The 27008-nt window shown below is 37.3% G+C and overlaps 1 protein-coding gene across 1 annotated transcript in view; it reads right to left on the reverse strand.

Annotated features, from left to right (window-relative positions):
• Positions 1 to 11829: 11829 nt before the first annotated feature.
• The window catches only part of susd5 (sushi domain containing 5), a 30244-nt gene continuing 15065 nt past the window's right edge, over positions 11830 to 27008 (reverse strand). Inside the window, exons 3-5 of the mRNA XM_041244863.1 lie at positions 26601 to 26719; positions 20724 to 20912; positions 11830 to 15182 (exon numbers count right to left, since the gene is read on the reverse strand). Coding sequence (XP_041100797.1) covers positions 14119 to 15182; positions 20724 to 20912; positions 26601 to 26719 — 1372 coding nt within the window. The 3' untranslated portion in view covers positions 11830 to 14118. The remainder of the gene's footprint in view (positions 15183 to 20723; positions 20913 to 26600; positions 26720 to 27008) is intronic.

Raw genomic sequence — 27008 nt, forward strand, 5'->3', positions numbered from 1 at the left:
GGTATTGCATTTCAAAGCAAAGACTCAACCATGAGCACCAAGGCGCTTTCAAAAGAACTCTGGGACAAAGTTGTTAAAAGGCACAGACCAGGGGATGGGTATAAAAAAATATCAAAGGCCTTGAATATCCCTTGGTGCACGATCAAGAGGATTATTAATAAGTGGTAGGTGTATGGCACCACCAAGACCCTGCTTAGATCCGGCTGTCCCTCCAAACTGGATGACCGAGCAAGAAGGAGACTGATCAGAGAGGCTACCAAGAGGCCAATGGCAACTTTGCAAGAGCTACAGGCTTTTATGGCCAAGACTGGTCAAAGTGTGCATGTGACAACAATATCTCAAGCACTCCACAAATATGGCCTGTATGGTAGGGTGGCAAGAAGGAAGCCATTACTGAAGAAAGCCCACCTTGAATCCCGTTTGAAGTATGCAAAAAAATACTCAGGAGATTCTGTAGCCTGTGGTAAAAAGTTTTGTGGTCTGATGAAACTAAAATTGAACTTTCTCGCCTAAATGCAAAGCGTTGTTTCGCGCAAACCCAACACAGTACATCACCCAAAGAACACCATCCCTTGTGTGAAGCATGGTGGTGGCAGCATCATGTTATGGGTGTGTTTCTCATCGGCAGGGACTGGGCTACTTGTCAGGATAGAAGGGAAAATTAATGGAGCAAAGTACAGAGAAGTCCTTGAGGAAAACTTGCTGCCCTTTGCCAGAAAGCTGAAACTGGGACGGAAGTTCACCTTTCAGCATGACAACGACCCAAAACACACAGCCAAAGCTTCACTGGAGCGGCTAAGGAACAAACAAGGTAAATGTCTTTGAGTGGACCAGTCAGAGCCCCAACCTAAATCCAGTTGAAAATTTGTGGCATGACTTGAAGATTGCTGTCCATCAATGCTCCCCAAGGAACTTGACAGAGCTTGAACAATTTTGTAAAGAATAGGCAATATTTGACCAATCTAGGTGTGTAAAGTTGGTTGAGACCTATCCCAACAGGCTCACAGCTGTAATTGCTGCCAAACGCGCTTCCACAAAGTATTAACTCGTTGGTGGAGACTTATCCAATCATTATCTTTCAGTTTTGTATTTTTAATATGTAGTGTTTTTCTCAATAAAACTTTTTTTCCCCTTAACAGTGTGGAGTATGGTGTGTAGATAAGTGGAAAAAAATCCTCATTTAAATTAATGAAACTCTGAGGCACTGACACAACCCAATGTGAAAAAAAGTATATATATATATATATATATATATATATATATATATATATATATATATATATATATCCAATGCAACCAAATTTCCTCTTGATACAAGTGCTTTTACTAACCATCTGGTGACCTGATGATGAAATTACTGTATTTCAGAGGAACGTGACCTTGTGGGTCTGTCCTGTCAGTCCGCAAGCATTATCTTGTAATAAATGTCCTCTAGCAGCCTTGCAGACATCGCCGTAATGTGTTGGCATCTCGGCCCATTGAATTGAATGGAACTGCAAATCATATGGTTCAAAGACAAACGTCTTACTGTTCAGCTAAAGAGCAAGGTCTGTAGTTGAGAGATAAGTACGTGTCTGGTGCTGATGTCAGTATTATTAACCCATCAGCTACTGGAAGGAGGTTCTTTACAAGCGCAAGGTCACAACACAAAAGAAGGCACGTTTTTTACCACAGTCCAATCCAACTCCAGCCTTTCTGTCACTCTGATTGGTGATGTGTATGTATGTTTTCATCCAGATGGTAGTGACAGAGTATTATGTGCCTGAAAAGATGTTCGACTCTCCCGACAAGGAGTTTGCAGGAGAGGGTGACGACAAAGAAGGGATCTGCGCTTCTGGGTGGTAGGAGAGGGAGCCACAACAGATGGGGGATCTGGGTAAATGAAACAGTGACCTAAGTCTATGGTTAATACACTAATACTGGGTGGCCTTTTACTGTTAATTTTATACCTTCTGTTGCTGTAGTTCTATCTGGTTGCCACACGTGTTGCCCTGTGTACTGTCTACAGCTGACAGTGTCAATGTACTAGAACTACACCTACTGAACATATAAAGTTAAATCATGTAGAAATAAGCACAACAAGCTTTTATAAACACCACTCCTGCACCCACTCCTGGTTTAGGAACTGCCCTCAATTCATATTATTCAAATAATCAGGAGCCAGGTGTACACTAAACCAACATACTGAGGTGAGACTTCAAGTGCAACCTGTTTGGTGGAGATTTTTCAGGGGCTTGATTGCTTACCTAAACAAGGGGAGATGTGAAACCCAGGACTGGGGGACAGGACCAGTTTGAATTTCTAATGTTGCAAAAGATTGTGAAAACAGATTCTTGGACTGCAGTATCACCATGAATCATAGGTGTCACATAAACAAAGGGAATAATTTTCTAGAATTAGGATTTGAGAGTTTTGTTGAAAATATAAATCATGTCATTACGATTAGACAATACATTAAGTGGTGCATTAATTGCTTGACAGGAAGCGAAAACATTGAATATGGATCCTGTATCCTGAATCTGTAGTTGGTTTGGTGAATTTAAAATCCACGCTACAATAAAATAAATTAAAATGTATACATTTTCTCTGAATATTTGAAAACTATTATGATCAGTAAAGCTTTTTTTTAATATTCTTATTTGGATTCTTTGTGTGTGTATTTAAATTAAATGTTTGTAATCATTATGTATTACTGTCCCTGCATGCATGGATACTTGGCATGTTTGCTAACGTAACATGCATGTTTTTAAATGTTTTTGATTATTGTGATACTGAAACAGTTCCATCCAGTGGACAGAGAGAATATCACAGTTTGTTAAAACAACTGTCCAATGAAAATATATTTTCAATTCCTTTACACCTAAAAGAACAAGGTTTTATAAGATATTTTGCCTATAAGTGATGGCCAAAATTGTATATTTACAATGGAAGTTTACGTTTAATGGAAAAAAAAGTAAATTTTTCCTACTTTGCAACCAATCAGTCTCCCAATATCCCAGCATTGGTCACAACTGATGAAAGCTGAGGGGAAACACCATCATTTTAGCTTGTAGATCAGATGTCCATTCTTTATTATTATTCATTAAAAACAATGAGATAGAAAGGGTTACCATACTTTGTACGTTGTTTCAGTGTGAAATTAATCAAAGACAGCTGTCCAGAATGGAGCCAGCCTGGGACATGGCCAGTACATATGGGTTAGAGAAGTAGGAGCTAGTTTGCACCTGTCACAAGCTGAAAACATTTCCAGGTAAATTCTGTCCAGCTTGACTTTTGACAAGTGGCGGTGATGTACAACTTTGCATTGTGTCAGCCCATGTCGAGCATAGATTGAGGAGGAACACACTTGGCCGAGAAAAGATTCCCATTCATGATCTGGGACATCAAAGACATCTTCAATGTCATCTTCTTCATCAGACATCTTCTTCATCAAAGACATCTTCTTCCCACAGTGTTTCAGTGCAGACAGTGATGAGAAATGCAGAGACAATACAGTCGTAGACAAACGTGTTGGCACCCTACACTTAATATAAGATAATTCAAGAAAACATGTTAAATACAAACATTTAGTGAACATTAGTCAATAGTTAATATGACAAAGACCAAAATACAACATTTCTGGTAGCTTAATCAACAATTATTATTATTATTATTATTATTATTATTATTATTATTATTATTATAAAGCACTTAAGCAATTTCAAATATTTGTTCATGACAAAAGCATTGGCACCTTAGCATGTACAGAATTAATTAAAAAAAATATTAATTTATTTAAAACTGCATTATAAGCTGCATTATACAGTCAATAGCCAACTTCTGTTGAAGAATGTTTTGGCAGCACAGCAGATGATGGTCAAGACAAAGGATGTTTGTGAAAAGCACTCATTGCATACTACACAAAGGAAATGGCTACAGAACAATATCAAATAAATGTGGAATACCAAAATCCACAATCAGAGCAACAATGAAAAAGTACCACAAAACAAATTCAACTGAAACTCTTGGAAATAAAGATAAAAGTGCTGGAACGGCCTTCACACATTAGCAGATCTCAGTCTAAAAGAAATGCTTTGAACTGATCAGAAAAAAGCTGCAGCCAAGCATTGCGTAGCCCATCTGTCTAAGCTGAAGGAAATATGCAAGACAGAATAGGCCAAGACTTCACCAACAAGATGTGACATATGGGTTAAAAATTGTCATAAATGACCGAAAGCTGTAATAAAAGCAAAAGGAGGACACACGAAATACAAAAGCATGGGTGCCAATTCTTCTGTCATGAACTAATACTTTAAATGAAATAAGTTTGTTTTTTGATAAAAGATTATTTGTTAACTGACAGACAATATTTTGCTTTTTGTTTTATTAAAAGTGGTTAAAGTTTACTAAATGCTTATCCTTAATAAGTTACCTTGACTTGTGTTATAATAAGCGTTGGGTGCCAATTCCTTTGTCTGCAACTGTATTTTGTTTAACATTCTAGATGTAACGCCCCTACAGTCAGGGGTGAGATCCAATATGGAATCAATAATGGATTTCAGGGGCAAAGAAAATTGAGCAACCATATTACGCATAAAGTTCCAAATTTGTAAGTAATGAAAGAAGTGAGTTTGTGGTAGATTACATTTTTTGGAACATTCTCAACATTTGCTCTGCCGTTCCTGTCTGTTAGGGAAACAAAACTCTTTCTCCCTCAACTACCGTTTTAATTTCACTCGTTGGCACAACTTTTTTCAGAAGGTATGATTGTGGGGGAAAAAATCCCTGCTATTCTCCTTGCAAAACTCGTATCTCTTTTGAGTATCGGGCTCTCTGTTCCTGTGCAAAGTAAGCGTTTCTCTCTTTCTTGTTGCCAAAAGCAGAAGCTGCTCTTTCACCTGAAAGCAATGCATTCTCAAAATAATAAACAGAAATAGACAGACTCTTAAAAGCAAAAATAATTAAATGAGTCGCTGATTGGGTCAAGCCTATAGTCCCAGTTCTAAAACCAGATGGATCTATTAGAATTTGTGAAGACTATACACTGACAGTGAACAGAGTGCCAATTTTGGAACAGTACCCCATTTCAAGAATAGAGGACTTGCAGCGTTGCCAGGTGGACAGCAGTTCATTAAATTGGATATGAGTCATGCATATCAATAAATAGTGCTGGAGGACGAGTCTAAGAAGTATGTGACTGGAAACACATATAAAGGTTTGTTTACATATATTTGCCTGCCTTTCAGAGTTTTATCGGCACCCACTATATTCCAGAGAACCACAGAAGGTTTGTTACAAGATATTCTACATCTAGCTGTGCACCTGGATGATATCCTGGTAACAGGGGTCACCCCACAGGAGCACCTGTGGAGTCTGGAAGAAGTGCTGAGGAGGCTGAAAAAGGCTACCCTGTGCTTAAAAAGAAGTGGTATATTTGGTTCACAAAGTGGATGCCAGTGGACTCCATCCAGTTACAAAAGGTCAAAGCCATTGAAGAGGCTCCTGCTCCCACCAATGTAACTGAGTTGAAAGCATATTTGGGATTGCTGAATTATTATAATAAATTCTTGCCTAATCTTTCAACAGTGCTAGCACCTATGCATAAGGGTTTATGTTTAGAGCTCTTACTGGTGCTGAATGAAATGATTTGCAACTAGACAAAGAAGATTTAGCAGTAATGTTTGGAGTGCAAATGCTCCACAAATATATTTACAGATGTTGTTTCACCATCTGCATAGACCATAAACCTCTAATTACATTTTCCATGAATTGAAAGCGGTACCAAAAATGGTATCTCCACAGACACAGAGACAGGCTGTAACGTTGACGGCACACAAATATACAATTGTTTTTAAAGCAGGCACAGACCATGGAAATGTAGCTGCCTTGCTGTCTTCCAGGGACAAAGGTGCCACCAGACAAGGGAGCAGAAGGATTTGTATTAATGATGGCTCACTTAGACTGGGAAGGATCCGGTGTTGTCCAAAATACATGAGTATGATATGGGGGTGGCCTCAGGTTAAAGAAGGGATAGAAATTATATCTTACTACACCAGAAGACTTGTACTGAGTGTCCAAGATGGGTGTGTATTCTGGGGAGCCAGAGTGATCATTCCCATACAAGGCCGTGAACCCATTCTAAAGCAGTTGCATCAAGCCCACCCAGGGATCACCAGAATGAAGTGTTTAGCCAGGACTTATATATGGTGGCCCAAAATGGACCTTGTCATTGAAAAAAAAGTGCAGTCATGTGTAACATGTCAAGAGAAGAGGAAGACACCTGCTACAGCTCCACTATACCCCTGTGAGTGGTCGGACCAGCCATGGAGAAGAATTCATAGTGATTATGCTGGACCATTTTTAGGAAAAATGTTCCTAGTGATTGTTGATGCACATTCGAAGTGGATGGATGTGTACTCCATGAATACATCAACATCACCTGCTACCATAGAGAAACTAAGACAAAGTTTCCATTTCCATGGATTACCACAAATGTCAGTCTGTGATAATGGAAGTTATTTCACAAGCAGTCAATTTCAAAATTTCATGAAACAAAATGGTAGTGCTCATGTGACTGCTGCTTCATACCATCCATCGTCAAACGATTTTGCTGAACGAGCAGTTCAGACATTTGAAGAAGGGATTAAGAAGACGTCAGAAGACACTATTGAAACTAGTGTCAAGATTCAGCTATCTCATAACACAGCAGTCTACAACAGGACTGTCACCAGCAGAGATGCTAATGGGAGTCTACACCTCAAACAAACATCTGAAACTTACCTGATGAACCAAATACAGATGTTGCAGGGAGCTACTCAACATCAGGAACCAAGAAAATCATTGCTACAGAGGAACTTGCAAGCAAGGAAGCCAAAGCAAGATCCTCTTTACCCCATGTGGAGGTGAGATACTCTACTTGAGAGACATAAAGGCCAGCATACCTCTCTCAAAATAGCATGAGCTCCACAAAAAATTTGGAGGGCAAGAATGTGCCCTGATCTCACAAGGAAGTAATGGCAGTCTACCCAGAACTTCCCAAGCGTAACCAAAATATAAATAAAAACTGAACAGGAACTAAAAGACTGTATTTTCTGTAGTTAAGATGCATATATATATGGGGTGTGTGTGTGTGTGTGTGTGTGTGTGTGTGTGTGTGTGTGTGTGTGTGTGTAAAAGGGTAGCAATACTGTAAATAACCACTAGAGGCAATTACAGCCACAAGTCTTTTTGGATAAGTCTCTACCAACTTTGCACATCGACTTGGTACAATTTGTGCCCATTCTTCTTGGCAGATTTGCTCAAGCTCTCTCAAGTTGCTTGGGGATCGCTTATGGACAGCAGTTTTCAAGTCTTTCCATAGATTCTCAATAGGATTCAAGTCAGGATTTTGACTGGGCCACTCAAGGACATTCACTTTCTTATTCTTAATTTTCGCCCCAGTTTTAAGTCTTTAACAGACTGAAACAGGTTTTCCTCTAGTATCTGCTGAGGAGAAGCATCCCCATAGCAGGATGCTGCCACCACCATGGTGGACTGTAGGGATGGTGTTGACTGGGAGATGTGCTGTGTTTGGTCTGCACCAAACGTAACACTTGGCATTTACACCAAAAGCTTTCAATTCTGTCTTGTCTGACCACAACATCTTTTGCCACATTTTTGCAGGATCACTCATGTGCTTTGTTGCAAACTCCATGCAGGCTTTGAGATGGCTTATTTTTAGTAATGTCTTCCTTCTTGCCACCCTGCCATACAAGCTACTTTTGTGAAGTGTTCTGGATATTGTTGACTGATACACATTTTCTCCCATCTCAGCCACTGAATGCTGTAGCTCTTTCAAAGTTGTCATTGGCCTCATAGTGGCATCCTTCCCCAGTTTCCTCCTTGCCCGGCTGCACAGTTTTGAGGGACGGCCTGATCTAGGCAGTGTCTGGGTGGTACAATGCACCTTATATTTCTTGATGCTTGATTAGACTGTGCTCACAGGGATATTCAGAGACTTTGATATTTTTTTGTACGGTTCTCCTGATCTGTGCTTTTCAATGACTTTATCCCTGACTTGCTTTGAAAGCTACTTGGTCTTTATGGTTGAGTCTTTGCTTGAAATTCACTACCTGGCCAAGGAACCTCACAGAGACAGGTGTTTTTATTCTGAAATCATGAGAACCACTAATATTGCACACAGACAGGGGCCATTCAACTAATTGTGTGGCTCATTAAGGTCATTTTGTGCACGTGAATTAATGTAAGTTTGCCAAGCAAAAGGTTTGAATACTTAAGCAATCATGACTTTATTTACTTCTTTTTGTTTTTCCTTTATATGTGTGGAGTAGGTTGTGTATAGAACACATATTAATTCCTATTTCATGAGTGCAAGCTTTAAAGCAACAAAATGTAAAAACTGAATACTTTTGTATTGGCAATGTAGCTAAAAATAAGCACTGAAAAATGAAAGTTATAAAAACCAAAAAACAGAAGCCCTAGGTATAATACCTCTAGTATTTGTGTATTATACTAAAATTAGTAATGACTAATGCAGAACATTGCAGGAGCTCACACTTTGTACCCATAACTGACCCTCTAACTGTCTCCTTTGCATCCTTTTTTTTTATCTCAGTGTCATCTTTAAACAGTATTATATCTAATATGTATCACATATCATAACAGGGTGATCCAGTATATTAAATGACACATTTTTGTAGGGAGTGAATAGTTTTCAAAAAGGAATATTCAGTACTTGAGGATGGGTCAAAAAATTGTTAAATTTGCTCAGAAACGTTTCTTCCGCAACTATGTCTATGATTTTTAGAATGTTACTATTTTAGAAAACAAAAATTAATATATATATATATATATATATATATATATATATATATATATATATATATATATATATATATATATATTTATTTAAGAGCTTGTTATCCAAAAGGCAAATTGTTTTTTAAAAAGAGATTCCTCCTTGCATCTGTGCCAGAGAAAACATTTACTTATTTAATAATGTTTGAACATTGAGTCTTAATGCAGTTTGTAGCGGAGCAGTGAGAGAAACCCACAACCAACCCTTCCCTGCAGCTGTCTGGGGTCTTGGGTGACTGCCATGCTACAAACAGCAGTGTCTTTTTTAAACTGGTGACTCAGGGCTGAATAAACTTAGTGTAGAGTGCCTTCAAGTATCTGGAGCCAATGAATTGCAGAAATATGCCTGTCTGCAGTCAAAGACAGTTAACAAGCCAGTTGGAATTAAAAGATTAACAATCAGTCCATTTAGATTGTCCTTGATATGGACGGCTAAAATAACGGTAATGACGCACACAGTCCTCTGGGAATTGAGCCCCCCCTGTGCTTGTGGGAGAGTATGTATTGTCTTTAAGGGTGCTTTTCACATACCTTTTCACGTAGTTAGTGTAATAATTAAGTTTTACCTATTTACAAATGTATTACAGAAAAGGGTTTTGCATTGTTCAGTAATGTTTTACAATCTAAATTCAAACTGTAAACTCTCACTAATCCAAACACATTTATCACAATATGATATTAAGGTTTTATGTCAGTTTGGACTACCAGGGTTCAGGCTAGAAAAAGATTGCTTAATAAATTGCCCACACAATGGTATTATACAGCAAATAAAGAGACTTTGTTTTACCTTTCAAAACAGAATTACAACTAAATCAACAATTTATCTTTGCCCATTCACCAGTATGGGATTTGCACCATTTGTGTTAAAGGAGTTAAAACTGGCACCCTGTTCAGTATTAGACCCTGTCTTTGAGTTGTCTTCATGGGTGGGAAGTTGCCGGACTTCAAGTACATGACTATTGTATAGTTTTATTACTAAGAAGAAGATACATTTGTATTTAAGCTGGTGCTCTTTGTAAAATATTTTATAGAGTCTCACATTTAATGTAATTGTTTTGCCCAGACAAAGCACTTTTGCCCTTCATACACAGTGGTATTGCCACGTTGTCGATGTTGAAAATATAATGTGAAAGCCTCGAACTTCACTTCATACACTAGATTTACAAGTCATGCTGTAGGAGTATTCAAGCAGCATTTATAGCGGGTGTAAAAACGTCTGTAGACGAAGACAAAATAAATACATGTTGATGTTATACATGAAGGCATGGGCAAAACAAGAAAGAAATTCATACTGTAACTGTGCTAACACTGCTTGACAAATCAAAGCACAATCGACTCGAGGGGCATTCTGCTGCGCCCTTTCAAAGCATCTGTATTATTGTATCTAAAGTATTGAGCAATAAATCAGCAATGCCACTGCCCTGAAAAGGAATCCTCCGGCAGACTGTGAAAACAGCTATGATGAAAAGCTGCAAGTCAGCAGCCCTGGAACACATGGTAACTACAGCAGGCAGGAGGACAGGCAGACGAGACCTACAGTACATGCCAGTGCCACATCTATGTCTATGTGTGCGTATATGTGTTTGTGTCTGCATGCAGAATAAATGCACCAATCCCCGGAGGGGAATAACACTTCCTTTAACACTGTCTGGGGTTTTATAACTGTTTTTTTTTATTTTGGATCAGTAAGCAAGTTGTCAGAGTACAATATGAATATGAACTCATTGTCAATTAGATTATCCATTGTAACCTTTTGAATAGTGCTTTATTTATTTAATTTTTTTTAGGTGCTGTTAATTCTTGAGACTAACGCCGGACTTCAGCTTAACTGTATTACTGATTTTGTATTTATTTGATTTGAATTATTTTCCTTTGATATCCCAAATACAGAACACAAATAAAGAACTGTGAGGAGTATTGTATTGTACCACACAACAGGAAACAGAAAACAGTTTAAAAAATGTTTTAGAACTTTTTTCCTTACAGAAACTTGATAATGGCACATCTATCATAACAGTTCACATAAGACATAAAACAACTAAATATTTGTTCAAGTGTATAACACAACTTATATATATATATATATATATATATATATATATATATATATATATATATATATATATATATATATATATATATATATATAATATGTGTCAAACGTTGTAACCGACATAATTATATTAACTTCGTGAAGGGACTATTGATTTAAAATATATATATTATATATATATATATATATTATATATATATATATATATATATATATATATATATATATGGCAGAAGGCACAGGTGTCGTTGTCCATCCATTAACAGTCCAAAGCACCTTTGACCCTTGTTCCTTGTTCCATAGTCCAAATTTCTGTGTTCTTGGGCATATTTTAGCATGTTAGTCTTGTAGTCTTGTTCCCCTTTCTTAACAGAGGTATTCTTACTGCAACACATCCTTTAAGTCCTGATTTTAAGAGTGACCTTCGTACTGTTGATTTGATGGACAACGACACCTGTGCCTTCCGCCAGTTCTGTTGTCAATTCAACGCTTGTCTTCTTTCTATTCCTTAAGGATATTATCTTCAAGTATTGCTCTTCCTTGTTAGACAGCTTTTTGGGTCTTCCAGTCCTGGGTTCGTCAATTACAGATGATGCCTCTCTGTACTTGTTGATTATGCTTCAGATACCACACCTTGAAAATCGAGTGATGTGAGCTATTTCACTTAATGTGATTACCTCTTTATCTTTATTCACGTCAAGGTTGTTAAAAATAGTAGAAAACACTAGTGTATGCATCATAGTAGAAAAATGCAACATGTCCAAGACTTTTGCACAGCAGTGTATGTATGTGTGTATATACACACAAACATACATACATATATACAGTATCTCATGTTGGATATCGAAATGTCACATTTTAAAATGTGTCAGTTTTTCATTAAGTAGATGGAAAACTACAAAGCGGTATGCAATTCAATATGTCAGCGTGATTTAGCAGGTTTCATTTGACTTTATGAAGCAAACTTAATTAATTCTATAAGGTGATGCAAAACCTTTGGCCATAGCTGTATATACCGTAATGTGTGTTGCATTCAGGTTGACTGATTTCACTGCAGTAGCTGGAGCTGCACTATCCAGAGACTGAGATTTACAGACGTTTATAGCTGTCACATACCAACCCACAGAGCCACAATCTTGTCTTACTTGTCAAGGCGTCCTTATTGGGAAAAAAAACCCCACTCCTGTTGATGACACTATGTCAGTGGTGAAAATGTGTTGGCTAGCAATACAGTACTAGATAATACATTATGACCATCCTCAATCATTGTCTTTATTTATGTAAAATAATTCCTGCATTTGCCAGATTAGAGCATGCATTCCTACTGTGAAAGTAATCAGGAAACGATTGCCAGAAACTGATTCTGCTCTGCACAAAGTCCAATATATCAATGATTGTTATGCAAAAGTATTTTCAAACTTTCAATTTCATCTGATTATTAATATTGAATCAATAAAGCAGAGCTTGCCAGTAATGTCAGGGTGCAGCAGTCAGCAGTCCCCGAGACATCATTTTTAAAATAGGATAAAAAAACAAAAGCAAGGAACCCTTTTTGAGTGCCTAATACTACTGCTAATCTGACAGGTATACTATGAAATTGATTGGTTTACTCATCAGTCACTACTCACTAATTAGATGACAATTAACTACTGTAATTAAAATCTTATGCTCTTCCTAAAGCCTCAGGAGAGGAACCCTGTATGTCTGAAGCAGTTCAGCTGAGGTTGTCAGTTCATCCGGCACTAAAATGTTCCAAGAGCCTTCTCACTTTTAATATACATTTTCTATAGAAAGAATTATATTTCGTTATATATATTATTATATTATATGTCGTTCCCTTGGGGACTGAGTAGAAAGCTAGGATTAGATCTATGTATAGATGCTCCAGATGAATCAACAACATGCGTTATCACCACTTCAAAGGCCAAACACAATTCAAACCTAGCTTTGTTACAACTTGGTTGAAAATAATTTTGTTAGTGTTATTTTGTTAACATGCAACATAGATGCCTTTTTTGTAAAACAAAAAAGATGTCGAGCTAAAATATATTGTTATCCCTTCAGAAATGTTTCATAGCCATTTTTTACAACACAAAAAGTAACCAACAGCACGCATTGTTCATTATCAAAAGAACAAAGGAAAATCTATATTAATACAATATTATATATTCAATAACAACGCTAGTATGTTCCCCAGAAACTGAACAATTAACGTACTAACTGAATAATACACTGAAGGAGAAAATGGCACTTAAATCCCATAGTTTTGAAATTTGCTTTGCAACCCATGAAGCAGGTCATTCACACTCAAGAGTAAGCGGCTTTAGTACCTTACCACCCCCGCCATAAACAATTTCCATATCATTTGAGCATGGCATGTATGCCTTACCATAGGTCATTTAAAACACAGGTGGTTTTAAAGGTCACAGGCCTCCACAAAATGTATTTCAGCTCATCATTGAATTTGTAAAAAATTAATGCATGTATGCATCAAGAAAATTGTGCCTTATATAAGATAATTTATATCCAATTGCCTATAGCAGTGTTTCTCTGGCTATACTCTAAAGAGAAAAGTTAAAAATATTGATTGCTTGTATGTTAATTTGCCTTTATCTAACTACAGTATTTATTTCCAAAAATCAGGTTTTTATTGTTTGTGGAACGGTGGGGAATTTAGTGCTCCCGAAAGGTGTAGGATAGACTGCATGATAGGCTGAAGGAACATGCAGAGTGATATCTTACTGACAATAATATGCAGGCTTTTTGGCACCAACAACTTGCCTCTGTCAGACTGTCTTCCAGATAAGGTTTTTTGTTACAATTGTGTTGAGTTTTGTCATTCATTTTATATATGCCCTAAAAACAGCCATCAAACAGTTGTAACTAGGCCTCTGAAGCCAACCACCATTTATTATTTACTGTCTCTGAATCTTTCTGGCATGTCCTGAACTGCACAACCTGATACTGAGATAATAAATCGGCCTGTGTATTAAGAATGCATGTGTTTGATATATAAGGTGCTGGAACCATTTTGTGACAACATTTGACCTTGAAACAAAAAAAATAAAACAAAACAAAACAAAAAAAAAAAAAACAAGAAACAAATTCTTGGTACCCATTGTCCTCTGTCTCTAAAGAAAGAGTCAGTTCTAGGCATCCACTGGGGGCTTGAGTAGCTTTGTAAATCAGCTCCAGCTAGTAGCTAGCTCAGTAAAAAAAAAAAAAAAAAGTTAGACCTTCTGCTGCATTTCAATGTGCTGGGGGTGTCTGGTCTGGCCTTTCCCATTCATCTTATAAACAGAGTTCTTCTGTTGTTTTTTCTTGTAGCACCAGACGGCCAATACAGCGGCTAATATCAACAAACAGATGACAATGAGGATGATGGCGATCATGGGGCCTTTGCTAGGCTGGGGACAGTCCTCCCCCACACAAGTTTCTGCTGTCGGAAGTAACTTGGCTCCGGTACCGTCTGTGAGGTTCCCTTCCTCTGTGAATTCATTGTAAAGGGCCGTTCCTGCAAACTCATCCGGTGATCTGGTAGTAGTATCTATAAGCTGGGATGGTGTGGTTGTGCGATACATGCCGTCCATACCTTTGCTGGCGCTCATGTTCTCCGGGGCTGAGGTTGGCGTCAGCTCCACAGGAACAGGCTTGTCACCATAATCCAGCTGCTTGGTGGGTCCAGACACTATCTGGGTAAAGTCGATTGTCGCGGTGGTGCTTGGAGCGTCGGGCCTGCTGATCTCCACATGGTTTGGCTGGTCGTTCGTGATCATGACCTCCTCTTCTTCGGTTTCCATGGAACCATCCACTTTCTCGCCTTCCTCGACTTCTTGCGTTACTGGGTAGCCATCCAGCCAGGACTCGTCGGTGCTGGCTACAGATTCCTTCATGGTTTTGGTTTCATTGTGTGGCTCTGAAGGCACATCAATAGGGAAGTCCTCATTGTTGTTGTCAAAGGTTTTGTCTCCCCCGGTTTCACTGCCTGAGGTCTTCACCCTGATGTGGTTGTTCCCCTCAGAGAACTCAGTTTTGGTGCCTTCATTGGAGGGTTCCTGGGACTCCTCTGGCTGCTCGGTCTTGTGGAAGGTCTCGGAGGGGAACCAGAAGAGGTGTTTTTGACTCAGCAGTGAAACGGGAGACTCTCCCTCATTCATATCCCCTCTTTCCTGCTCAGTGTCCTCATGCTCTGAAAAAGTAAATTCCTTGTCCTCATCCTCATTGACATCTTCAAACATCATCGACCTTTCGTCAGGAAACTTATCTTCGTAGTCGATATGTGCATCTGTCTCATCTAGGAGAAATACAATATTATATAAATTAAAGCTTGATAGACCACCCCAAGATGATTAGATGTAAACATTTCTTAATACATGGTCGATTAAAAAGAAATTGAACATTCTCATGTACTGCAGGTCACATTATGCTCTCCTTCTGTACATCAGCAATGCTGTTCACTCTACCTGTCCAGCCAGAAACAGGGCTTTGTTACAGCTTTTATTTGGAAACAAACAACAACAAAAGAGGATCATAATCTGTACCTTACTTGGCTCATGAATTTCCTAAGTGGCAAAAACATAATTGTTTTTCTGTTTGTCTAAAAGAAAGTTTCTATATTGAACACTGTCTGTGCGCAGAAAGCAGGTAGTACGTAGCTTTACATATTATATTACATAGACCGAGAGAGTCTGGTCAAGTCTTTTTTCATGTAAAATGGAATTGTATTCTTGTAGGTCTAGTTAGTTCAAATAAATTGCTAGAAATATGTTGCGTTTTCTCCTGAAACCGAGTAGTATTGCCAGCCAGGCTGGATTTTTCAATCTAGTGGTTATTTCTTTTAGTTTAGTCTAGTTTTAGTTTAAAATAAGTTTTTTTGTATGGTACAGTGTACCGATGAGAAACAGATTTTAAACATTATTATTGTACGTATTGTATTTGAATGAATTGTGCACGTATTTGCAACCTTGGGGTATACAGTAACAAATATAAAAAATATTTTTTCCTGCTATTTAACAATGAATTGTATTTTAATTTTTGATTGTGTGGTGCTGTCTTTTTGTGCCATTTGTCATTCAAACGAAAGGTTTAAACATATGAGAAAAATAAACACAGCTTGCTGACGCTCCATTGCTTTCTATACTTTATCCTACACTGCAAAGGTAAAGTGTGCTAACAAAAGAGGATCTTCTTTCTTAACCAAAAGTAAAGAATCAAGAATGTGGTGGATACAGTTCTGTTTCAGGAAGACATGTGAATATTTCGGAAAATGACAATTTTGGATAGCCCCTAGTGTACATAATACTTTTCAAGGGGTGGAAGGGTTAGGTTAAATGTGGATCCAATGTGTTCATCTGAGAAGGGAAGGTGGCTCAAGCAAGGGCTCATCTGGAGAAAGCATTGTAGAAATTCAACAAGAAAAAAGATGGAAATAAATTGTGGACTGTTGAGTGATCGGAAGGCCAGGACATCCAGTTCATTGAACCGCGCTTCAACATGTTTCATGGGAAATGGCTTTACGGCTTTGCAAGCTGCTGGAAAGCAGAGGCAGGCTATTAAAAGAAGCAGGGGTGTATCACTTGAGCAGGGGGGGAATCAGAATTCATGAAAAGTATAAATGGAGGCATCTAAAACTTTAAAATACATAGAGTTTTAATAATGAAGATAATATCGTTTGATTTAATTAATACACCCGACTGGAATCATGCTAATCTTGAATACCATTAACAAACCCCAGAACTGTAGTGACAGGCTGTAGCCAGCATTCACACTTGTACAGTCAAGATGATAGAAAGCAAATCTACATTATTCACACCAACAGGATTGAAGGCTCCAATCAATTAGTGCAACATCAAAGCAGAGGCCAGTCAGGCTCTTAGAGCGCTGAGAGTTGATTCACATGGAAAGCAGAAACAGACTGTTGTTGGTGTTTTCATTTCTTGGCTTCATAAGTTAAGAAACACTATTTGCAGACACTGGCCAGGCTCAGTGCTGGCATTTAGCGAGGAAGTGCTATGGCAGCCTTTTATAGCAATTGCTTTAATGGTTTTATTTCCTTTTGTTTTTCTTGGATCAACAATATAGATTTCTCTCTTAAAATAAAACCGATCCTATCCCAGATTTAAATATACATACTGCAAATACTTTCCTTTAATAAAACAATGACTTGCAGACATCTTCGTTTTGGACATCTTGTTAGGTACATAAGGAAATAAAGCAGACACATCGTGAGAACATTTTTAACGTTGGAGCTAAACTTGGCTTGCAATGATTTTTCTCTGCTATCTAACTGAGTTGATTAATACAGAGTTACATATTTCTGCTCTGCTAAAGAGAGATAGGATCTTTAGGCACAACACCCAGCATGTTGGTCAATGATTTGGTCCTCATTTCCTCTACACCACTGATGGTTGAAACAGGTATTTAATTTCAGTTTAGAGTACTTTTATCATGTTTTTTGTATGCCAGGTAATGCATGCTTTCTGGCTCTGTACCCACTCAGATCAGCCCTGCTTGTGAAGTTCTCTGGGGTGGGGGGGGGGGGGGGGCTGCATCTTTCTGGAAGTTGACTGAGTTGAGTAACATTAAGTTGCGTATGTCTGCACTGGTAAGTCAAGGACCACTGGTTCACTAATGGCAATATATCCTAGAAAACAACTACTGGTTTCAAAGGGGAAGATCATGGCTCCAGAAGAAGTGAAAAAGCTGCATTATATTGACCAGACCTGGGCACTCAGGATGGAATTTTGAAATGTTGAATTTCAAAGGTGCAAAAACACAACCGTTATGGGTGGTTTCATCATCATCATTATTATTATTATTATTATTATTATTATTATTATTATTATTATTATTATTATTACTATTATATTGAGAATGCCATCTATAACTTCGATAAGACCAAGTGTCGCCTAAAAACTTTTGGTAGTTTTACTTTCAAGCCATATAACACTTAATTTGTTCTCATGAGGTGGAGAAAAATATGCAACCATGATGGCAATTCTTAGCCTTTTCTTTCCCTGTTGGACACCTTCACAACAGTAGAAAGAATAACATTACTTTCTTTTTTTAAGAAAGCTGCTTGTTTTATAGGGAATCCTTGCTTGCTTTAAATCAGGTTTTAAGTTTGTAGCTCTTTGAAAATCAAATTGCTGCTTCTTTACATACCAAGCCCCCTACACCAGGGCTGAATGTGCTTGTGTGTTTTCAGGAGAACACAGTGTTCTTTCATGCCGAGGGAAACTGCAGGAAATGGTAACTGCACAGGGCTATTTTTCTTGCAAAACAGCTCACAGCTCAAACCTACACTACCTTCATTACCTCATGCCTCTGTCATAATCCCTCCATACACTACTCCTGGTTGACATGTGGTGGACTGTTCCTGTGATACACGTTCGGGGGAACAGCAAATTAGAAATAACAGGATGGACTTGACTGACTTTGTTTTTTCTGTTGTAACCCTAAACTCACTACTTATGTTTGAGTAAAGGACCTTTGTTGCTGCCTTTGGGCAAAGGAACAAGAGAGACTACTTCTGAGTGTAATTTCACACAATGGACCCTGTTGTATAGAAAGACTGTAGGAGTTACTTGACTGAATCCCCATTCAGAATTTGCATGGTAGTTTTAACAGGATTTCCTATACTGTTGATAAAGACCTTATAAAAGTTTACCATGGTAAAAGTATAGCAAAGCATAATAAAGCATAGTGAAACAATGGTAAAGCATAGGAAAGCAATGTAAAAAAACAGTGAGGTGTGGTAAAGTATAATACACAGAGTAAACCAAGGTAAATTATGGTTAATACAAGGTATTACCATGGAAAAAACATGAAAAATACCATGCAAAGATACCATGGTAAGCTTGTATAAGGGGATACATTAAAGGGTATGAATACATAACACTGGTGGTTTCATGTTTTCAATCCTTGGAGTTCCAATGTGTCCTGTGTCCAGTTTCAAGAAGTATATTTCAGATGGAAAAACTATTAATACTATACTATGAACTATTAAATAAACAACCAATTTGGGAGTTAACTACCGTACAAGCATGATGCTCCATCTCTCTATCACTGCAGCACTGTCCTAACAATACGCAAACCATTCAATAAGGAACACTGCTGTCTGACTGCAGACTTCAATCATGAGAAATTATCACAGGTCACTGATGCGAAAACTGCTTAAGAAATTAATAGACTTCCCTTCAAGAAAGCCATAAATTGAGCACAATCCTCTCCGGCTAAAAGATGGCAGTCACTGCTGAAAAAAAGCTACAGACACTACATCAGTGACTGTCATAAACACTGAGAACCGGAAAGGAAAACAGCATGGCTGTCTCAGCCACATACACTCTGCAAAGCAATGAAGAATTCCCATTTCAAATAGATAATTTTACCATTAATGGGAATTTATGTTTCTAACAAACACATTCTCAAAATATAAATTGTTCGGTGGGGCTATATAACATTTTCTGTGTAATTTTAAAATCGAAGTTTGTCTTTCTTATAATTGTTTATAAGCGCAATAACACACTTCAGGGTGTGTGGTAAGACTTAACCACTTCTGGGTGGTTGAAGTTACTTGTCCCATGGGTGCCTCACAACACACCCAGATGTGGGTAACGCATATCTTACCACGCACTCCCTGGTGCATTATTGCTTACACACACACACACACACACACACATATATATATATATATATATATATATATATATATATATATATATATATATATATATATATATATATATATATATATATATATATAAATACAAATTTTCAGGTCGCCAATGTAGTAGTTGGGTTAATTATATGTACCCCTTAGAGTAATATGTGTACAGAGCACGGTGGTGGTACACATTAGTCTGACATTTTGTAACTACAGATATCCTTTTAAAACATTATTATATAATTATTATCTATAATAATAATAATATAATAATAATAATAATAATAATAGTAATGCAACTCCACCTGACATATTTGCATCAGAGCATATTGGGTGCTCCATTAAACAGCATGTGCAGTTCATTCTTTCTTTTACAGTATCTGAACTTAACTGGTTCAATCACATTTTGTAACCATGATCTACATACATTTCTCTTTCTCTAACTCTATCTGTCCACTATTTCCCATCAGAAATCACCTGGCACCCTGAGATTACACTTGTCTGCACTTACACTTTCTCTTAAAAATAAATAGAATGATTTATGTGTCATCACTGGCACATTAGAAGTACAATGACAAGATCTCTCAAATAGGCAGAGCAGGAGCAGTTACACTCTATTCAGATTGTCAGCTAAAAGGTTAATCGGAAACTGTGAGGAGTTTTTACCAAATCTTTCTTTGAAAATAAGTTTCAATTATAAGAGATTTCATCTTTAAATTTAAATTAGTTATCACAATTACAATTTAAGTAAGTTGATAGAACAAACCAATGTTCAATCCCCCCCCCCCCCCCCCCCCCCCCCAACCCAACCCAACCCAACCCAACCCAACCCAACCCAACCCAACCCCACCCAACCCCACCCCATTTTCGTTACCTTAATGTGTCGACTGGTGGCCGTCGGCTGTGGACTGTTTCTTCTTATGATAGGTCACACTCGGTTCTGAGCAGAGACGGGAAGTCGTGCCAAAAATAGTTTCTCAGTGCCTTGATAGCTCCTTGTGCAAACACAGCAATGTTGACATGGAAATTCTTGAGTGCGCTCCCACTTTCTACTACCATTGAAAAATATGGTATAACCCAACTCAAGTTTTGCTTTGCCTGGCTTGGCTATACATTGAGTTTTGTGTTTTAAACAAAAGCCTCTCTGGCTCTCTCTTGTCTTGTACTCACCTTTGGTACAAGACTGAACCAGCCCGTACCACTCTCCGCAGCTGTCACACAGCAGGGTGAAAGCATTCTCTCCGTTGGCCAAAAGGTTGCCCTGGGTGCAGACATAAAGCAGCTCATCTCCCATCTCAAAGCCAGTGTGCCCCTGCAGAGTGGTGTGGGGGAAGGAAGGAGGGTCCCCACATGGCTTATCTGTGGCGAGGGGGAACGCAATGTTAAACAGTGGGCCGGTGAGACGTTTGCTGTTCACTGGTCCAACAGCAACAACAACCAAATACCTGTGTACAACAGTGGTAAGATCAGTCATTCCATTTCTACAAAATTAAACAACTATGTAGTATACATTCCCTGCCACAGCTGGGTAAGATGAAAAAGTTAATGATTATGACATATATCGGCAGTATGTACAGAATAATATAGAAAAAGAATTAGCAATGAAATTAAATTATTTTCCAAATGTATGCAAAAATCTAAGTGTGACATACAGATGGATGGATGAACAAATAGATATACCCCTGTTGACCCATATATATATATATCACGGTCAGTTCCGCCCCTTTTCAATGGAACGCAATTTCCTCTTGTTGTGAGGTGTGTAGGGGAGATGTGAAGAAACTGCTGAACAGCGATTTTGTGACTTAACAGTAAATTAATTACAAAACATACTACAAAAGAAAGATGCTCCAAACACTAAATTGGTGATTAAAATGCCACTCTTTTCTGACTTTCTGAAATTCAAACAAATTCAACGCGATGATGTAAATACTAACAACACACATCTGACCAAAATACAGTAACTCCCTCTCTGTAATGCACATATACTGAAGCAAAAATGTTACTTTCTGTGAATTAACCATGCATAAAGCACCATGTAATCAACGCCATATTTCTTACAAAAAAGGTAACATTCCCACTTGTGGATCATTTTAATTAGCAGTTTTTAAACTATAAATAGCCTGGCTAAATGGCGGTCGTTAGTTCAGTTCGAAGCGACAGACAAGCAAACCAGGTGTGAGAAGGAGAGCCGGTCGGGTGAGGGGAAGAAGGAATAGGCTCGCCCCAGGCTTGGCTGTCGGAGCAGGGCAGAAGCGAAGCTGAAGCGTCTCGTCTCCCAGAGAAAGCTACAGCGCTTCTCGCAGCAATAGAGTATACATTAGGAAAGATAACCACGTGATAGGCCTACTATTTATTTAGTTATAAAATGAATGCTGAATAAGATGTCTGTGTTATAAATGCCACCGCAGCTTTTCTCCCGTTCAGATACTGTACCAGAAGGAGAAAGAAACGGAAGTTAGACTGAGAAGTTGTTTATAGTTTGCACAACACTGGTGCTGTATTTACTGTAGAAATATTGCATGAATCACACTAGTATAGGGAATTGGGGGGCATGCTGTAGGCGCGTTATATCCAAGGTACGTTATAAACGAGAGCCTTTTATCGAGGGAGCAATGTGTGTGTGTGTGTGTGTATATACATATATATATATATATATATATATATATATATATATATATATATATATATATATATATATATATATATATATATATATATATATATATATATATATATAGTGTGTGTGTGTGTGTGTGTGTGTGTGTGTGTGTGTGTGTGTGTGTGTGTGTGTGTGTGTGTGTGTGTATCCTCAGAATCTTATGGTAAATAATGCTAATACCAAGTTTCATGACAACTGGATAAGCTACTCTCCATATATTTGCAAAAATGTGTGACATACGGACAGATGGATGAACAGGCAGACACCTACATTTATACTGAAGCTGCTATTTCCAATAACGTATGCTAAATCATGTTAATATCAAGTTTTATCAAATTGTATAAGCAGTTTTCCCGATCTATACAAAAATGTATAGTGTGACAGACAGATGGATGCCTGCTGCCTCCACTATATCCCCTTAGCAAGGGGACTCATCTCCAGTGAGGGATAAGAAAAAAAAAACATTAGCATTCTACATAACTGTAAAAAAAAAAACAACAAAACAATAGCAGCATTTTAGGACATTGTACATTGAGGTGGACAGGCATCTTTTACTTTGGCATTTCCATATGGAAGTGTTCAGACTCTGCTCTGTAGTGGTTACAACAGTTAAAAGATTTGTTTTATTGGAAAAGACATTTGCCTCTGTGGGGTACTCATTTGCTCAGTATTCTGACACTGTGACTTTAAACCTCTTTCCATCTCAGTGTCCATTACAACATGACAGTTGTCAGAACTCAGAGTGAAGGGTAATGGAATTAGAAGAAAAAAAAATCTTAGCACAAACTTCCAAAGAGTCATCTGAGAGAAATCCAGTTAGTGTTTTAGTAAAGCTGATTTAAATAGGATTAGGTTGAGCTGAGAGGTAAACTGACCTTGAAAGGTAGTTAGTCTGTAAAACAAAACGTTCTAACAAAAGTGATACCATACAGTGCTTCAGTTCCTCCACATCTGAGTTGACCAGTTTAGGAAGAAACAGGCCTCCCTTTAGGATCAGATAAAGGTACTCGCATGTACTGATATTATTAGTTCCCAGAAACAGCATAAACAGAATCTTAACTATCCTTTCCCATTTCTCTGCTGGGTTTCAGATAAAACCATTGAATTATGAATACAATACAGCTGGCAATTGGAAGTTAAATTTGAAGCCCAACACAAAATTGAAAAGAGTCAGGAAAGATAATCCCATGAACATGACCTCTTATTACATCCATACACCCATATAACTGTATCATCTAAAACTCGATTAGCACCTTTGTTATCCAAAAATCCCACTGGTCCCCTGTCTTGTCGTGTGCAATGTTCTCGTAGAAAATGTGCTATTCAGGACTCTGGTATTTATAGAACATAACTTAAAGGGGTTGTATTATTATGCTGTAAATGTAAATAGTAGTCTCCTCTGTGTTGCATGCAAGAACAGCCCACACTCATTTCTCTATTAATGGGGCAATTAGAAATGTTACACCTTATCCTTTGGGGGTGGAGACAACACCAGACCCTGTGGGGAAAAAAAAGAGCTACCTAAAACTCATTTAACCTTCAAAGACATTGAGAATGACTTTTAATTCATGTTCATTCATTAGTGGATTAGTCTTGATTTCGGTTGCTCTACAAAGAAATATGTAATGACACTTTTTGACAGCTTTTTGTTATTTCTATGGTACAGGATATTTTCTGTTGCAAAGGTGTTTCATTTTCCAATATTATTCCCTGGTCACAACAGATCCAACCTTTCTCTTGGGACGCTGTCTGCAACCACAGAGAATTATACATTCATAATTCAGAGATATTCCAGTTTCTGAAACGGAAACATCACTGGTATGTGAAAAACATTCTGCACACATGGGTGCTCTCTCCATCTGGAGAAATTAAATGTAAAAGTGACAGATTTTGTAAAAACAGGAAAGGTTCCAGTTCGCTTCTTTATTTCTCATTGTGTAAGGTGCTTTGCCAGCACACACTGTACTGTAGTGTTCCAATATGTTGTCAGTATATAAACTGAAGCTATTTATAAGTGTGAAGCAATGAAATACATTTTTCTTTCAGAAGTGTAACCTCCGAAGAGAATGGAACATTATTTGGAAGCAAGTGCAAAGACAAAGGCATAAGGAATAAAACTATTTTAAGTTAGTACAGTTAAGTACAGTAAAAGAAAGAATAAATTAACTAACCATAGAATTTATTTATTTATTTATTAATATGGTGCCGCTGTCCTTATCACTGCCTTTATGAAGTTCTAAATAACAAAAACTTTTGAAATTAATTTCTGGAGATTAGGTAAAAGGTCAAACATTTAAATATGGCACCCTCTTCAAGATTTTTGACAATACGCAACAACAGTTTCCCACAGTAAAAGCATGACAAAGTGTAATAATGCGTAGTGTAGATGCACAGTTCACAGCCTACCTCTGTAAAGTGCTTTGTGATGGTGGTCCACTATGAAAGGCGCTATATAAAAATTAATTATTATTATTATTATTATTATTATTATTATTATTATTATTATTATTATTATTAATTGCTGTTTGAACATTAGAATCATTATATATCTCCTTTACATCCAAACACTACAGTTACTATGCATAACAAACTTTGCAGTAAACGTTTTTCCTCTGATATATTTTCCTTACGCACCAAAAAGGGTCATCAGAATAAACCAGAGAGCTCTGCCGGAATGCATCCTGTTTGACAAGAAATATAAGCAGTAATATATCCCTAATATGCCTCTGGTAGAATCATTTGTTCCAAGTTTTATTTTAATAGCACTTTCATTTAGTCATCTTTTTCCATATATCTTGTGTAATGTGAAGGTCATTATTCTAGAGATTATTACAGAGATACAGTATGCAAGTAGATTTTATTTTTTATTTGATTAGGTTGAAGGGTTTTTTGCTCCTTGCATACAAGCTAGAAAGATTATTGTAAACTACATTGTGGTCTATGCCAAATGTATCCTATTTCTTCAAGTTGTTTATTGTTTAGCTATTTTAAATTCAAATACATTATTGTTTGTGGTTTACAAAATAATATACACAAGCAAAACACACAGATTACAGAGGCAGAGTAATTTAAGACATTTCGCACTGTTTTAAGTTTTGTTTTAGTCTGGCTTTCACCCTCTCTCTCCTCTAAATTAACATGTCCAGCTGCTGTTGTCAATGAATAAAGTAAGAACTTGCAAAGAACAAATACATGTAGTGGTTAAAATATTTGTATACATGTATCAGATTATAGACAAAATCAACTTGAAATGTCGGTTATCATGTTTACCATGTAGAGTGCGACAGGCAGAGACGATGGAAGGACAGACACAATTAGACAAAATTGTGAAAGAGAAAGGATGACGTGACATTGCCAGTACAGGTATGTTTCAGTCAAAAAAGAAATGTTACAGTTACCGCTAGCTGTTCAAATTGCCCATCCTGTTGTGCACAACTGTTTTATCAGACCTATAAATAGTCTCTTTCAACTGTTAAAAACATGCAACCAAAGACCACACTGCAGACTGCATGAGATGAAACTTCAGGGACCCTCCTTTCCCTTCACAAACCTTTGCCACTTCTACATTTCACACACTTCTCCTAGACTCATTTTGTAGGATTCCTCGAAATGCAAGTTACACCTCGACCTTTGATGTAGGTCAGACCCCATCCACAAGATCTAAGACCCTGCCTTATTCAACAACCTCCAAAAACTGTTTTATATGGTTTTAACCTCTGTCCTTTTACCTTATTCAAAGCTTGGAGTTACAGCGCGGTCCGTCTACAGTAGTTCTCAGTTTTAACATTTGCACTGTGAGAGCATGTGAGCTGGTACATTGAAAAAAACGCTGTATTTTTTGGTTACGCTGTAATAAAGAGATTTGTATTTTACAAGCTGAACGGGAAGAAATCTTTAAAAAAAAGAGGCTACCATTTGCTTTTGTTCACAAATTGGATTATAAATAACTTGGACTTCTTACGAGGAAAAAGTAATAAAACAGCATTTTTTGGTTACGCTGTAATAAAGACATTATTTAATATATATATATATATATATATATATATATATATATATATATATATATATATATATATATATATATATATATATATATATATATATATATATATATTATATATATATCATACATTATTATATATGTTACAGCCATATATATATTATATATATATATATATAATACATTATATATCCGATGATATAATATATATATATATATAGATATATATTAGATATAATATATATATATATATATATCTTCAAGTGACTTGTAAGCTAGTTATTATGTTACAGCTTTGTGAATGAAGTATTTTTCTTTGTATTGAAAGTAGTATGAAACACACGGTTTGAAACATAGAAGCAGCTGGCAACATACTGGTACTGACCTTTGTCTTTTATGCAGAAGGAATCATGCTGGCTGCTCGTATCAGTGGCGCTTTCGATTTTAACATCCACTGTTTTCATATTCTGCTGTCCACCGTCAAGCTTGTTACACACAGTGGTCCTGTAAGACAACAGTTCAAAACATATTCATGCTTAAGCTTTTTAATACAAGTGAGTAATTCCCAGGTGGTCCCAGAAGAAAGTTAGGTAACCCCCTCTACCCATTCCCGCACATCCGCTACACTCTCCACAAATCACAGCATCCCCCCAAACAAGCTCTGTGTATTCATCTCCTTGTTGTCTGGTATACAGGTACTCCAACTAATCAGTCCCTTTCAAACTCAGATATAACTGGACATCTATCCATTTTGGAGAAACCAACAGTGTTACTGCAGCTGAACACTTCAAAA

Source organism: Polyodon spathula, chromosome 3 (genome assembly GCF_017654505.1).
Source record: "Polyodon spathula isolate WHYD16114869_AA chromosome 3, ASM1765450v1, whole genome shotgun sequence".
In the NCBI taxonomy this organism is placed as follows: domain Eukaryota; kingdom Metazoa; phylum Chordata; class Actinopteri; order Acipenseriformes; family Polyodontidae; genus Polyodon; species Polyodon spathula.